The sequence below is a fragment of the Pseudopipra pipra genome, unplaced genomic scaffold (genome assembly GCF_036250125.1).
Source record: "Pseudopipra pipra isolate bDixPip1 unplaced genomic scaffold, bDixPip1.hap1 HAP1_SCAFFOLD_113, whole genome shotgun sequence".
Taxonomy (NCBI): Eukaryota; Metazoa; Chordata; class Aves; order Passeriformes; family Pipridae; genus Pseudopipra; species Pseudopipra pipra.
Genome location: NW_026990592.1, coordinates 18,181 through 31,568, shown reverse-complemented (window position 1 = coordinate 31,568; position 13,388 = coordinate 18,181). Strand labels below are relative to the sequence as shown.

At 57.2% G+C, this 13,388-nt stretch overlaps 1 protein-coding gene and 2 long non-coding RNA genes across 3 annotated transcripts; 1 reads left to right on the top strand and 2 right to left on the bottom strand.

Moving 5' to 3' along the window:
- Positions 1-290: 290 nt before the first annotated feature.
- On the top strand, positions 291-1,472 carry LOC135407969 (uncharacterized). Its single transcript, XR_010427117.1, has 3 exons — positions 291-364; positions 463-518; positions 1,360-1,472. It is a non-coding gene; the product is annotated as an uncharacterized LOC135407969 (long non-coding RNA).
- A 627-nt stretch (positions 1,473-2,099) lies between these two features.
- Positions 2,100-12,898, bottom strand: LOC135407967 (rRNA 2'-O-methyltransferase fibrillarin-like). Its single transcript, XM_064643370.1, has 7 exons — positions 12,895-12,898; positions 12,732-12,826; positions 11,349-11,519; positions 9,426-9,558; positions 6,629-6,741; positions 3,669-3,814; positions 2,100-2,289 (listed from the first exon to the last, which is right to left on the bottom strand). Exons 1-7 carry the CDS (start codon positions 12,896-12,898, stop codon positions 2,100-2,102), a joined length of 852 nt encoding a protein of 283 aa, XP_064499440.1.
- LOC135407968 (uncharacterized) lies at positions 4,823-6,610 on the bottom strand. Its single transcript, XR_010427116.1, has 4 exons — positions 6,393-6,610; positions 5,880-5,929; positions 5,712-5,751; positions 4,823-5,108 (listed from the first exon to the last, which is right to left on the bottom strand). It is a non-coding gene; the product is annotated as an uncharacterized LOC135407968 (long non-coding RNA).
- Positions 12,899-13,388: the final 490 nt, after the last annotated feature.

Below are 13,388 nucleotides of genomic sequence, written 5' to 3'. Positions count from 1 at the left end.
AGAATCTGAAGGGTGGGGGAGGGGCCTAGAGGGTGGGGGAGGGGCAGGAGGGGACCCCAAGGGTGGGGGAGGGGCCTGGGAGGGTTTTTTGGGGGTGGGGGCTCTGAGGGTGGGGGAGGGGCAGGATGGGGATTTGAGGGTGGGGGAGGGGCAGGAGGAGACCCCAAGGGTGGGGGAGGGGCCACGAAGGTGAGGGGGGAGGGGCAGGAAAAGGGGGAGGGGTCTCCAATGGGTGTGGGAGGGGAAACGAGGGGTGGAGGGGGCGGGGTCTCACAGACGCCCCTCCCCCACCCCCAGGTGACCCCCCAGGGGTCTCAGAGCCCCTCCCCCACCCACGACTCCGCCCCCTGGGACCCCCCCAAGGGTGAGTTTGGATTTTCAGGGGGGGTGTGGGGGGGGGAGGGGGCGTGGGGGTGTGGCCCCTCCCCCCACCCCCTCACCTGCGGCCCCTCCCCCCGTCAGGTGAGGATTGGCCACACCCCTACGAGGAGGTGGAGCCTTGGGGGGGCTACGAGGAGGTGAGGGGTGGGGGAGGGGCCTGGGGGCAGGGGAGGGGCCTGAGGGCTGGGGAGGGGCCTGAGGGGTGGGGGAGGGGCCTGAGTTTCAGGGGAGGGGGCTGGGGGGTGGGGGAGGGGCCTGGGGGGTTGTTCTGGGGGTGGGGGAGGGGCTGGAGTGGTCCTGAGGGGTGGGGGAGGGGTTGTTGTGGGAGGTCTCTGAGATTGGGGGCGGGGCAAGAGGTGGGGGGAGGGGCAGGGGGTGGAGCCTTAAAGGGGGAGGGGCCCTAGAGGTGGGGGAGGGGACAGGAGGTGGTTCGGGGGGTGGGGGAGGGGCTGGGAGCAGTCCTGGGGGTGGGGGAGGGGCTTTAAGGTGGGAGAGGGGCTCTGAGGGAGGTCTCTGAGGTTGGGGGAGGGGCGAGAGGGTGGGGGAGGGGCCGGGAGTGGTCCCGAGGGTGGGGGGGAGGGGCCAGGCTTGATTCTCGGGGTGGGGGGCGGGGCAGTGGGGTGGAGCCTCGGAGGGGGAGGGGCCCCTGGGGTGGGGGAGGGGCTGGGCGTGGTCTCAGATGGGGGGAGGGGCTCTGCTTTGGGGGGGAGGGGCCTCAGGAGCAGAGGGTGGGGGAGGGGCCGGGGAGGGTCTTTCTGGGGGTGGGGGAGGGGCAGGAAGGGGGAGGGGCAGGAAGAGGGGGGAGGGGGCCACGGGGGAGGGGTGGGAGTGGTTTCCTTGAAGGTGGGGGAAGGGCAACAAGGAGGGGGGAGGGGGGCCAAATGTGGGGGGAGGGGCGCGAGTGTGTGTGGCCCCTCCCCCCCGGCCCCTCCCCCACTCGGCCCCTCCCCCCCCCCCGCCCCCTCCCCCCCCCCTCAGGTGCCCCCGGAGCCCCTCGTGACCCCCCAGGGGGAGCTCGTCTGAGGGGGGGGAGGGGCCAAAAACAGGCCCCGCCCACCCCCAACAACCCCCTCCCACTCTCAATAAGCTCCTCCCACCACCACAAACCCCTCCCACTCAAATAAGCCCCCTCCCACCCCCAATAAGCCCCTCCCACCCTAAATAAGCCCCTCCCACCCCAAACAAGCCCCTCCCACCCCCACAAACCCATCCCACCCAAAATAAACTCCGCCCACTCCCTAAATAAGCCCCTCCCACCCTTAAATAAGCTCCTCCCACCCCAAATAAACCCCTCCCACCTTCAAATAAGCTCCTCCCACTCCAAATAAACCCCTCCTACCCTAAATAAGCCCCTCCCACTTCCAAATAAGCCCTCCCACCTTCAAATAAGCTCCTCCCACTCCCAAATAAACCCCCTCCTACCCCTAAATAAGCCCCTCCCACTCCCAAATAAACCCCACCCACCTTCAAATAAGCTCCTCCACCCCCAAATAAACCCCTCTTACCTTCAAATAAGCTCCTCCACCCTTAAATAAGCTCCTCCCACCCCAAATAAACCCCCTCCCACTCCCTAAATAAGCCCCTCCCACCCCAATAAACCCCTCCCACCTTCAAATAAGCTCCTCCCACTCCCAAATAAGCCCCTCCCACCTCCAAATAAGCTCCTCCCACTCCAAATAAACCCCTCCCCCTCCAATTAACGCCTCCGTTCACTAATTTCAGTCTTTAATTAACCAAAAAAACCCCCATTTTTGCCCCTCCCCCCAACCCCCAAAACCCCCCGAATTCGACCCAAATTTCAACCCCCGGGGGGGGGCGGGGCTTGTTCGGGGCTCCGCCCCCTCCTGAGGGTCAGGCACGCCCCCTGGGCGGGGGGGTGGTGACGTCATTTCTCCTTGGGGGGGGGGCCTGGGGACAAAACCAGTACGGACCAGTTACAGACCAGTACAGACCAGTATGGACCAGTACAGACCAGTATGGACCAGTACGGACCAGTACAGACGAGTATGGACCAGTACAGACCAGTACAGACCAGTACGGACCAGTTACAGACCAGTACAGACCAGTACAGACCAGTACGGACCAGTTACCACCAATCCCTCCCAGTATGATTCCCAGTCCCTCCAGTCCCCCCCAATCCCCTCCCAGTCCCTCCCAGTGCTCCCAGTCCATCCCAGTTCACCACCAGTGCTCCCAGTATCACTTACCAGTGCCTCCCAATCCCTCCCAGTCCCTCCCAGTCCCTCCCAATCCCCTCCAGTCCCCTCCCAGTCCCTCCCAGTCCCCCCCAGTCCCTCCCAGTCCCCTCCCAGTCCCCTCCCAGTCCCCCCCAGTCCCTCCAGTCCCTCCCAGTCCCCTCACCAGTCCCCCCCAGTCCCCCCAATCCCTCCCAGTCCCTCCCAGTCCCCTCCCAGTCCCTCCCAGTCCCTCCAGTCCCCTCCCAATCCCCTCCCAGTTCCCTCCCAGTCCCCTCCCAATCCCCTCCCAGTTCCCTCCCAATCCCCTCCCAGTCCCTCCCAGTCCCTCCCAGTGCTCCCAGTCCCATCCCAGTTCACCCACCAGTGCTCCCAGTGTCACTTACCAGTGCCTCCCAATCCCCCAGTCCTCCAGTCCCTCCCTCCCAATCCCCTCCAGTCCCCTCCCAGTCCCTCCCAGTCCCCCCCCAGTCCCTCCCAGTCCCCTCCCAGTCCCCTCCCAGTCCCCCCCAGTTCCTCCCAGTCCCTCCCAGTCCCCTCCCAGTCCCCCCCAGTCCCCCCCAATCCCCTCCCAGTCCCTCCCAGTCCCCTCCCAGTCCCTCCCAGTCCCTCCCAGTCCCCTCCCAATCCCCTCCCAGTTCCCTCCCAGTCCCCTCCCAATCCCCTCCCAGTTCCCTCCCAATCCCCCTCCCAGTCCCTCCCAGTCCCTCCCAGTGCTCCCAGTCCCATCCCAGTTCACCACCAGTGCTCCCAGTATCGCTTCCCAGTCCCCTCCCAGTGTCCTGTCACTTCATCCCAGTCCCTCCCAATCCCCTCCCAGTCCCTCCCAGTCCCTCCCAGTCCCCTCCAGTCCCTCCCAGTCCCTCCCAGTCCCTCCCACTCCCCTCCCAGTCCCCCCCCAGTCCCTCCCAATCCCCTCCCAGTCCCTCCCAATCCCCTCCCAGTCCCCTCCCAGTCCCGCCCAGTCCCTCCCAATCCCTCCAGTCCCTCCCAATCCCCTCCCAGTCCCCTCCCAATCCCTCCCAGTCCCTCCGAGTCCCTCCCAATCCCCTCCCAGTCCCTCCCAGTATAACCAGTATAAACCAGTCTGACCTGTACACCCCCACCACCACGGCGTGGTCCCTCTCGTACGGCTCCAGCGTCAGCTGCTCCTGGGGCTTCATCCTCTCCCCCGTCATCTTCCTCACCTCCCCCGCGAACACAGCCTCGGCCGGCGCCGTCGAGTCGATGCAGTTCGCCTGCGGGACCAGGTATAAACCAGTATAAACCAGTAGGAACCAGTATGGACCAGTATAGACCAGTATGAATCAATATAAAGCAGTATAAAGCACTATAAACCAGTATAAACCAGTACAAACCAGTAGAAAGCGATATAAACCAGTATAAGTCAGTATAAACCAAACCAGTATAACCAGTATAAACCACTATGAACAGTATGAACCAGTATAAACCAGTATAAGTCAGTATAAATCAATATAAAGCACTATAAACCAATATAAACCAGTATAAACCAAACCAGTATAAACCAGTATGATCTAGTATAAACCAGTACAAATCAAACCAGTATAAACCAGTAGGAACCAGTAGGAACCAGTATAAACCAGTACAAACCAGTATAAACCAGTAGAAATCAGTATAAATAAGATAAACCAGTATAAACCAGTACAGACCAGTACAAACCAGTATAAATCAGTATGAATCAATATAAACCAGTATAAACCAGTACAGACCAGTATAAACCAGTATGAACCAGTATAGACCGGTATAAACCAGTATGGACCAGTAACATCCAGTATAACTTCCAGTATGGCCCAGTAACCCCCCAGTGCTGCTGCTGCCACTGGGCGGCCTCCTGCCACCTAAACCAGTATAAACCAGTATAAACCAGTATGAACCGGTATAAACCAGTATAAACCAGTACGGACCAGTAACACCCAGTATCACCTCCCAGTATGGCCCAGTAACCCCCCAGTGCTGCTGCTGCCACTGGGCGGCCTCCCAACACCTAAACCAGTACAGACCAGTATAAACCAGTATGAACCAGTATGAACCAGTAGGAACCAGTAGAAATCAATATAAACCACTATAAACCACTACAAACCAGTATAAACCAGTAGAAACCAGTATGAACCAGTATAAATAAAGGTAAACCAGTGTAAACCAGTACAGACCAGTATAAACCAGTATGAACCAGTATGAACCAGTATAAACCAATACAAACCAGTATAAATCAGTATAAACCAGTAAGGGGAGGCCACGCCCCCAGGGAGGCCACGCCCCAATAAGAGGCCACGCCCCACTCGGGAACAGGCCACGCCCACCCGGATAAGCCACGCCCACCCCCAAACCAGTAAGTCCCAGTTGAGTTCTCCTTTAACTGGTTTATACTGGTGCTCAGAGCCCCCCAACTGGTCCCACCGCCCCATTCCCCATTCCAGGCACCCGGACTGGTCTATACTGGTTTATACTGGTCTATACTGGTCCATACTGGTCTATACTGGTCTATACTGGTCTGTACTGGTCTGTACTGGTCTGACCTTGATGGAGATGATGAAGTGCCCCCAACCCCCTTAACTGGTCCTTACTGGTCCCACCGCCCCATTCCCCATTTTAGTGGTCCATACCTGTCTATACTGGTCTATACTGGTCCATACTCGTCTATACTGGTCTATACTGGTTTATACTGGTTTCTGACCTTGATGGAGATGATGAAGTGCCCCCAACCCCCTTAACTGGTCCTTACTGGTGCTCAGAGCCCCATTCCCCATTCCAGTGACCCGGACTGGTCCATACCAGTCCGTATTGGTCTATACTGGTCTATACTGGTCTATACTGGTCTATACTGGTTTGTACTGGTTTCTGACCTTGATGGAGATGATGAAGTGCCCCCAACCCCCTGAACTGGTCCTTACTGGGGCTCAGAGCCCCGTTACTGGTCCCACTGCCCCATTCCCCATTCCAATGACCTATACTGGTCTATACTGGTCTATACTGGTCTATACTGGTCTATACTGGTTTGTACTGGTTTCTGACCTTGATGGAGATGATGAAGTGCCCCCAACCCCCTGAACTGGTCCTTACTGGGGCTCAGAGCCCCATTCCCCATTCCAGTCACCCGGACTGGTCTATACTGACCCATACTGGTCTATACTGGTCTGTACTGGTTTATACTGGTCTATACTGGTTTGTACTGGTTCCTGACCTTGATGGAGATGATGAAGTGCCCCCAACCCCCTGAACTGGTCCTTACTGGTCCCACCACCCCATTCCCCATTTTACTGGTCCATACCTGTCTATACTGACCCATACTGATCCATACTGGTCTATACTGGTCTATACTGGTCTGTACTGGTCTGACCTTGATGGAGATGCTGAAGTGCCCCCAACCCCCTGAACTGGTCCTTACTGGTTCTCAGAGCCCCATTCCCCATTCCAGTGACCCGGACTGGTCCATACCAGTCCATATTGGTCTATACTGGTCTATACTGGTCCATACTGGTCTATACTGGTCTATACTGGTTTATACTGGTTTCTGACCTTGATGGAGATGCTGAAGTGCCCCCAACCCCCTGAACTGGTCCTTACTGGTGCTCAGAGCCCCATTCCCCATTCCACTAACCCATACTGGTCTATACTGACCCATACTGGTCCATACTGCCCCAAACTGGTCTATACTGGTTTATACTGGTTTATACTGGTCTATACTGGTCTGACCTTGATGGAGATGCTGAAGTGCCCCCAACCCCCTTAACTGGTCCTTACTGGGGCTCAGAGCCCCGTTACTGGTCCCACTGCCCCATTCCCCATTCCAGTGACGTATACTGGTCTATACTGGTCTGTACTGGTCCATACTGGTCTATACTGGTTTGTACTGGTTTCTGACCTTGATGGAGATGATGAAGTGCCCCCAACCCCCTGAACTGGTCCTTACTGGTCCCTCTGCCCCATTCCCCATTCCAGTGACCTATACTGCCCCAAACTGGTCTATACTGGTCCATACTGGTCCAAACTGGTCTGTACTGGTCTATACTGGTTCATACTGCGTTCCTGACCTTGATGGAGATGATGAAGTGCCCCCCGCAGCGCAGGAAGTGATGGGCGTTCAGGGCCACGATCCGGGTCTGGTCGGGCTGGGCCACGTCGGCGAAGATCACGTCCACCATCCCTGGGGGGAATTTTGGGGGTCAGTTCGGGGGGTTTTGGGACATTTCGGGGGGTTTGGGGCGTTCGGGGGGTTTTGGGTCATTTTGGGGTGTTTGGGGTCATTTTGGGTCGTTTTGGGTCATTTTGGGGTGTTTTGGGGTATTTTGGGGGATTTGGGGTGTTTTGGGTCATTTGGGGTTATTTTGGGGTGTTTTGGGTCATTTTGGGGTGTTTTGGGTCTTTTTGGGGTATTTTGGGGGATTTGGGTAATTTTGGGGTTTTTGGCGTCGTTTTGGGGTGTTTTGGGTCAATTTGGGTCGTTTTGGGTCATTTTGGGTCATTTTGGAAGATTTGGGTCATTTTGGGGTGTTTTGGGGTCATTTCGGGGTGTTTTGGGTCATTTTGGGGTGTTTTGGGTCATTTTGGGTCATTTTGGGGTGTTTTGGGGGATTTGGGTAATTTTGGGGGATTTGGGTAATTTTGGGGTTTTTGGGGTCATTTTGGGGTGTTTGGGTCATTTTGGGGTATTTTGGGGATTTGGGTAATTTTGGGGGATTTGGGGTCATTTTGGGGTGTTTTGGGTCGTTTTGGGGTGTTTTGGGGTCATTTTGGGGATTTTGGTAATTTTGGGGTTTTTGGGGTCATTTTGGGTCGTTTTGGGTCATTTTGGGGTGTTTTGGGTAATTTTGGGGTATTTGGGGTCATTTTGGGGTGTTTTGGGTCGTTTTGGGGTATTTTGGGGTGTTTTGGGTCATTTTGGGGTATTTTGGGGGATTTGGGGTGTTTTGGGGGATTTGGGTCATTTTGGGGTGTTTTGGGGGATTTGGGAAATTTTGGGGTATTTGGGGTCATTTTGGGTCATTTTGGGGTGTTTTGGGTCATTTTGGAGTATTTTGGGGGATTTGGGAAATTTTGGGGTATTTGGGGATTATTTTGGGGTATTTTGGGGGATTTGGGAAATTTTGGGGTTTTTGGGGTCATTTGGGTCGTTTTGGGTCATTTTGGGGTGTTTTGGGTCATTTTAGGGTGTTTGGGGTCATTTTGGGTCATTTTGGGGTATTTGGGTAATTTTGGGGGATTGGGTAATTTTTGGGTGTTTTGGGTCATTTTGGGTCGTTTTGGGTCATTTTGGGGTATTTTGGGGATTTGGGTAATTTTGGGGTTCTTGGGGTCATTTTGGGGTGTTTTGGGTCATTTTGGGTCGTTTTGGGTCATTTTGGGGTGTTTTGGGTCATTTTGGAGTATTTTGGGGGATTTGGGTAATTTTGGGGGATTTGGGGTCATTTGGGGATTTGGGGGTCATTTTGGGGTATTTTGGGTCATTTTGGGGTGTTTTGGGTAATTTTGGGTCATTTTGGGGTATTTTGGGGGATTTGGGTAATTTTGGGGTGTTTTGGGTCATTTTGGGGTATTTGGGGGATTTTGGTAATTTTGGGGATTTTGGGGTGTTTTGGGTCATTTTGGGGTGTTTTGCAGGGTTTGGGTCATTTTGGGTATTTGGGGGTTTATTTGGGGTTATTTTGGGGTATTTTGGGGTATTTGGGGTATTTGGGGTTTATTTTGGGGGCTTGGGTGTTTTGAGGTGTTTTGGGGTATTTTGAGAGGTTTGGGGTGTTTTGGGGTATTTTGGGGTATTTTGGGTCATTTTGGGGTATTTTGGGTCAGTTTGGGGTATTTTGGGTCAGTTTGGGGTATTTTATTTTGGGGCGTTTTTGGGTCATTTTGGGGTCATTTCAGGTTATTTTGGGGTCATTTTTTCGGGTGATTTTTGGGGTATTTGGGGGGTGATTTTTGAGGTAATTTCGGGCGATTTTGGGTCCGTTGGACTGACCAATGAGCATCCTGTCCCTGTGGGGGTGCCGGGGGCTCTAGGGGGTTATTTTGGGGTCATTTCAAGTAATTTTGGGGTCATTTCTGTGTTATTTTTTAAGGTGATTTTCGGGTGATTTTTAGGGGGATTTTGGGGTGATTTTTGGGGTAATTTCGGGCGATTTTGGGTCCGTGGGACTGATCAATGAGCATCCTGTACTTCTGGGGGTGCCGGGGCTCTGGGGGGTTATTTTGGGGCATTTTTGGGTCATTTTGGGGTCATTTTGGGGTCATTTTGGGGTTATTTTTCCGGGTGATTTTTGGGGTATTTGGGGGTGATTTTTGGGGTGATTTCGGGCGATTTTGGGTCCGTGGGACTGACCAATGAGCATCCTGTACTTGTGGGGGTGTGGGGGTTCTGGAGGGTTATTTTGGGGCGTTTTTGGGTCATTTCTTTGTTATTTTTTCAGGTGATTTTCGGGTGACTTTTGGGCGATTTGGGGGTGATTTTTGGGGTGATTTCGGGCGATTTTGGGTCCGCGGGACTGACCAATGAGCATCCTGTACTTGTGGGGGTGCCGGGGCTCCGGGGGGTTATTTTGGGGCATTTTTGGGTCATTTTGGGGTCATTTCTCTGTTATTTTTTCAGGTGATTTTTGGGTGATTTTTGGGGTATTTGGGGGTGATTTTTGGGGTAATTTCAGGCGATTTTGGGTCCGTTGGACTGACCAATGAGCATCCTGTACTTGTGGGGGTGCTGGGGCTCTGGGGGTTCATTTTTGGTCATTTTTGGGTCATTTTGGGGTCATTTTTTCAGGTGATTTTTGGGTGATTTTTGGGCGATTCTGGGGTGATTTTTGGGGTAATTTCGGGCGATTTTGGGTCCGTGGGACTGACCAATGAGCATCCTGTACTTGTGGGGGTGCCGGGCGTCCTCGATGACGGGAACCACGTTGGTCCTTTTCTTGGCCACGTTGAGCAGGTCCCGCCCCGAGCGGTGCGAGAACTCCACCGCGTAGACCACGCCCTCCTGGGGGGGACACGTCCACTCAGGACACGCCCACTTGGGTCTGACCACCCCCTTGGGTCAGACACGCCCACCCAGGTCAGGCACGCCCACCCACTGACCACGCCCTCCTGCGGGGGGACACGCCCACTCAGGACACGCCCACCTGGGCCAGGCACGCCCACCCACAGACCACGCCCTCCTGGGGGGGACACGCCCACTCAGGACACGCCCACTTGGGTCAGACACACCCACCCGGGTCAGACACGCCCACTCTTGTCAGACACGCCCACCCACATAGACCACGCCCTCCTAAAGGGGGACACGCCCACTCAGGTCAGACACGCCCACTCTTGTCAGACACGCCCACCCACAGACCACGCCCTCCTAAAGGGACACGCCCACCCGGGTCAGACATGCCCACTTAGGTGAGACACACCCACCTGGGTCAGACACGCCCACCCACAGACCACGCCCTCCTAGAAGGGAACACACCCACTCAGGTCAGACACACCCACTCTTGTCAGACACGCCCACCACAGGCCACGCCCTCCTAAAGGACACACCCACTCAGATCAGGCACACCCACTCTTGTCAGACACGCCTACTCTTGTCAGACACGCCCACCCACATAGACCACGCCCTCCTAAAGGGGGACACGCCCACTCAGGTCAGACACGCCCACACAAGTGACTCACCTGGGACAGGTAACCCCCTTCCCAGGTGAGCCCAGGTGTGTCCAACCTGTCCCAGGTGTGTCCCAGGTGTGCCCAGGTGTGTCCCAGCTATCCCCAGGTGTCCCCAAATACCCCCAGCTGCCCCCAGGTGTGCCCAGGTGTGTCCCAGGTGTCCCCAGGTGCCCCAGGTGTGTCCCAGGTGCCCCCAGCTGCCCCCAGGTGTGCCCCCAGGTGCCCCTCACCTGCCCCACGATGTCGGAGACGTGGCTGACGGTGGTGCCCGAGGCGGCGCCCAGGTGTGCCCCAGGTGTGTCCCAGGTGTCCCCAGCTGCCCCCAGCTGCCCCCAGGTGTGCCCAGGTGTGTCCCAGGTGTCCCCAGGTGTCCCCAGGTGTGCCCAGGTGCCCCAGCTGTCCCCAGGTGTGTCCCAACTGCCCCCAGGTGTGCCCAGGTGTGCCCAGGTGTGCCCAGGTGTGTCCCAGGTGTGCCCAGCTGCCCCCAGGTGTCCCCAGGTGTGTCCCAGCGGCCCCCAGTTGCCCCCAGGTGCCCCCAGCTGCCCCCAGGTGTGCTCACCTGCCCCACGATGTCGGAGATGTGACTGACGGTGGTGCCCGAGGCGGCGCCCAGGTGTGCCCAGGTGTGCCCAGGTGTGTCCCAACTGCCCCCAGGTGTCCCCAGGTGTGCCCAGGTGTCCCCAGGTGTGCCCAGCTGCCCCCAGGTGTGTCCCAGGTGTGCCCAGGTGTCCCCAGGTGTGCCCAGGTGTGCCCCCAGCTGCCCCCAGGTGTCCCCAGCTGCCCCCAGGTGTGCCCAGGTGTGTCCCAGGTGTGCCCAGGTGTATCTCAACTGTACCCAGGTGTGCCCAGATGCCCCCAGGTGTCGCCAGGTGTGCCCAGGTGTCCCAACTGTCCCCAGGTGTCCCAGGTATGCCCAGGTGTCCCTAGGTGCTCCCAGGTGTCCCCAGGTGTGCCCCAGGTGTGCCCAGGTGCCCTCACCTGCCCCACGATGTCGGAGACGTGGCTGACGGTGGTGCCCGAGGCGGCGCCCAGGTGTGCCCAGGTGTGCCCAGGTGTGTCCCAGCTGCCCCCAGCTGCCCCCAGGTGTGCCCAGGTGTGCCCAGGTGTATCCCCAGGTGTGCTCACCTGGCCCACGATGTCGGAGACGTGGCTGACGGTGGTGCCCGAGGCGGCGCCCAGGTAGAGCACCTTGGCCCCGGGCCGGATGTGGATGCGGTCGATGCCCCCCAAGATGGCGGCCGCCAGCTTGGACCGGAAGGGGTTCCACGCCCGGTACTCGATGGAGGTGTCGCCCTCCTGGAACCAGTATGGACCAGTAAGGACCAGTACAGACCAGTACGGACCAGTATGGACCAGTACAAACCAGTACGGACCAGTACAGACCAACACGGACCAGTATGGACCAGTAAGGGCCAGTATGGACCAGTAAGGGCCAGTACGGACCGGAATGGACTGGTAAGGACCAGTACGGACCAGTATGGAGCAATATGGACCAGTATGGACTGGTAAGGACCAGTACGGACCAGTATGGACCAGTACAAACCAGTACAGACCAGTACGGACCAGTATGGACCAGTACAGACCAGTATGGACTGGTTAGGACCAGTACGGACCAGTATGGACCAGTACAGACCAGTAAGGACCAGTAACGGCCAGTACGGACCAGTATAGACCAGTACGGACCAGTACGGAGCAGTACGGACCAGTAAGGACCAGTATGGACCAGTACGGACCAGTACAAACCAGTACGGACCAGTAAGGACCAGTACGGACCAGCATGGACCAGTACGGACCAGTATGGACTGGTAAGGACCAGTACGGACCAGTATGGACCAGTACGGACCAGTACGGACCAGTACGGACCAGTACGGACCAGTAAGGGCCAGTACGGACCAGTACAAACCAGTACGGACCAGTAAGGACCAGTACGGACCAGTACGGACCAGTATGGACCAGTACAGACCAGCATGGACCAGTATGGACGAGTAAGGACCAGTAAGGGCCAGTACGGACCAGTATGGACTGGTAAGGACCAGTACGGACCAGTATGGACCAGTACAAACCAGTACGGACCAGTACGGACCAGTACGGACCAGTATGGACCAGTACGGACCAGTATGGACCAGTACAAACCAGTACGGACCAGTACAGACCAGTAAGGACCAGTAAGGACCAGTACGGACCAGTACGGACCATAATACACCAATAGAAACCAGTCCCTCCCAATCCCCTCCCAGTCCCTCCCAGTCCCTCCCAGTCCCCTCCCAGTCCCTCCCAATCCCCTCCCAATCCCCTCCCAGTCCCTCCCAGTCCCTCCCAGTCCCTCCCAGTCCCCTCCCAGTCCCTCCCAGTATCATCCCAGTCCCTCCCAGTCCCTCCCAATCCCCTCCCAGTCCCTCCCAATCCCCTCCCAGTCCCTCCCAGTCCCTCCCAATCCCCTCCCAGTCCCTCCCAGTCCCCTCCCAGTCCCTCCCAGTCCCTCCCAGTCCCTCCCAGTGCTCCCAGTACCTCCACACTGATCCGTTTCTCCCCGTACACCGACTCCCCCGGGACGAGGTTCCGGGTCACCAGCGCGTCCTCCCGGCCCCGGCAGATGAACACACCTGGGGGACACGCCCAGTTCAGCCCAGTCCATCCCAGTCCATCCCAGTTCCTCCCAGCCCATCCCAACCCATCCCAGTTCTTCCCAGTCCCTCCCAGTCCCTCCCAGCCCATCCCAGTCCCTCCCAGTTCATCCCAGTCCCTCCCAGTCCCTCCCAGTTCATCCCAGTCCATCCCAGTCCCTCCCAGTTCCTCCCAGTTCATCCCAGTTAACCCCAGTCCCTCCCAGCCCATCCCAGTCCCTCCCAGTTCATCCCAGTTCATCCCAGTCCCTCCCAGTTCATCCCAGTCCATCCCAGTTCATCCCAGTCCCTCCCAGTGCTCCCAGTCACCCCCAATCCCCTCCCAGTCCCTCCCACCTGCACACCTGGGGGGACACGCCCATTGCACACCTGGGACCCTCCCAGTCCCTCCCAGTTCCTCCCAGTCCCTCCTCATGGCACTGACCTCATAAAGACCAGATATGTCATAATGGTGCAGGCATCAACATCACACTGACCTCATAAACCCCAGACATGTCATAATGGTGCAGGCCTCAACATCACACTCACCTCATAAAGCCCA

What these genes read in the sequence shown, in the direction of transcription:
- LOC135407967 (XM_064643370.1), bottom strand. An exon ending in CAAGTACAGGATGCTCATTG is followed by an intron (nt 6,742 to 9,425) that starts GTCAGTCCCACG and finishes AATTCCCCCCAG; the next exon opens with GGATGGTGGACGTGATCTTC. An exon ending in ACTTCATCATCTCCATCAAG is followed by an intron (nt 3,815 to 6,628) that starts GTCAGGAACGCA and finishes CTGGTCCCGCAG; the next exon opens with GCGAACTGCATCGACTCGAC.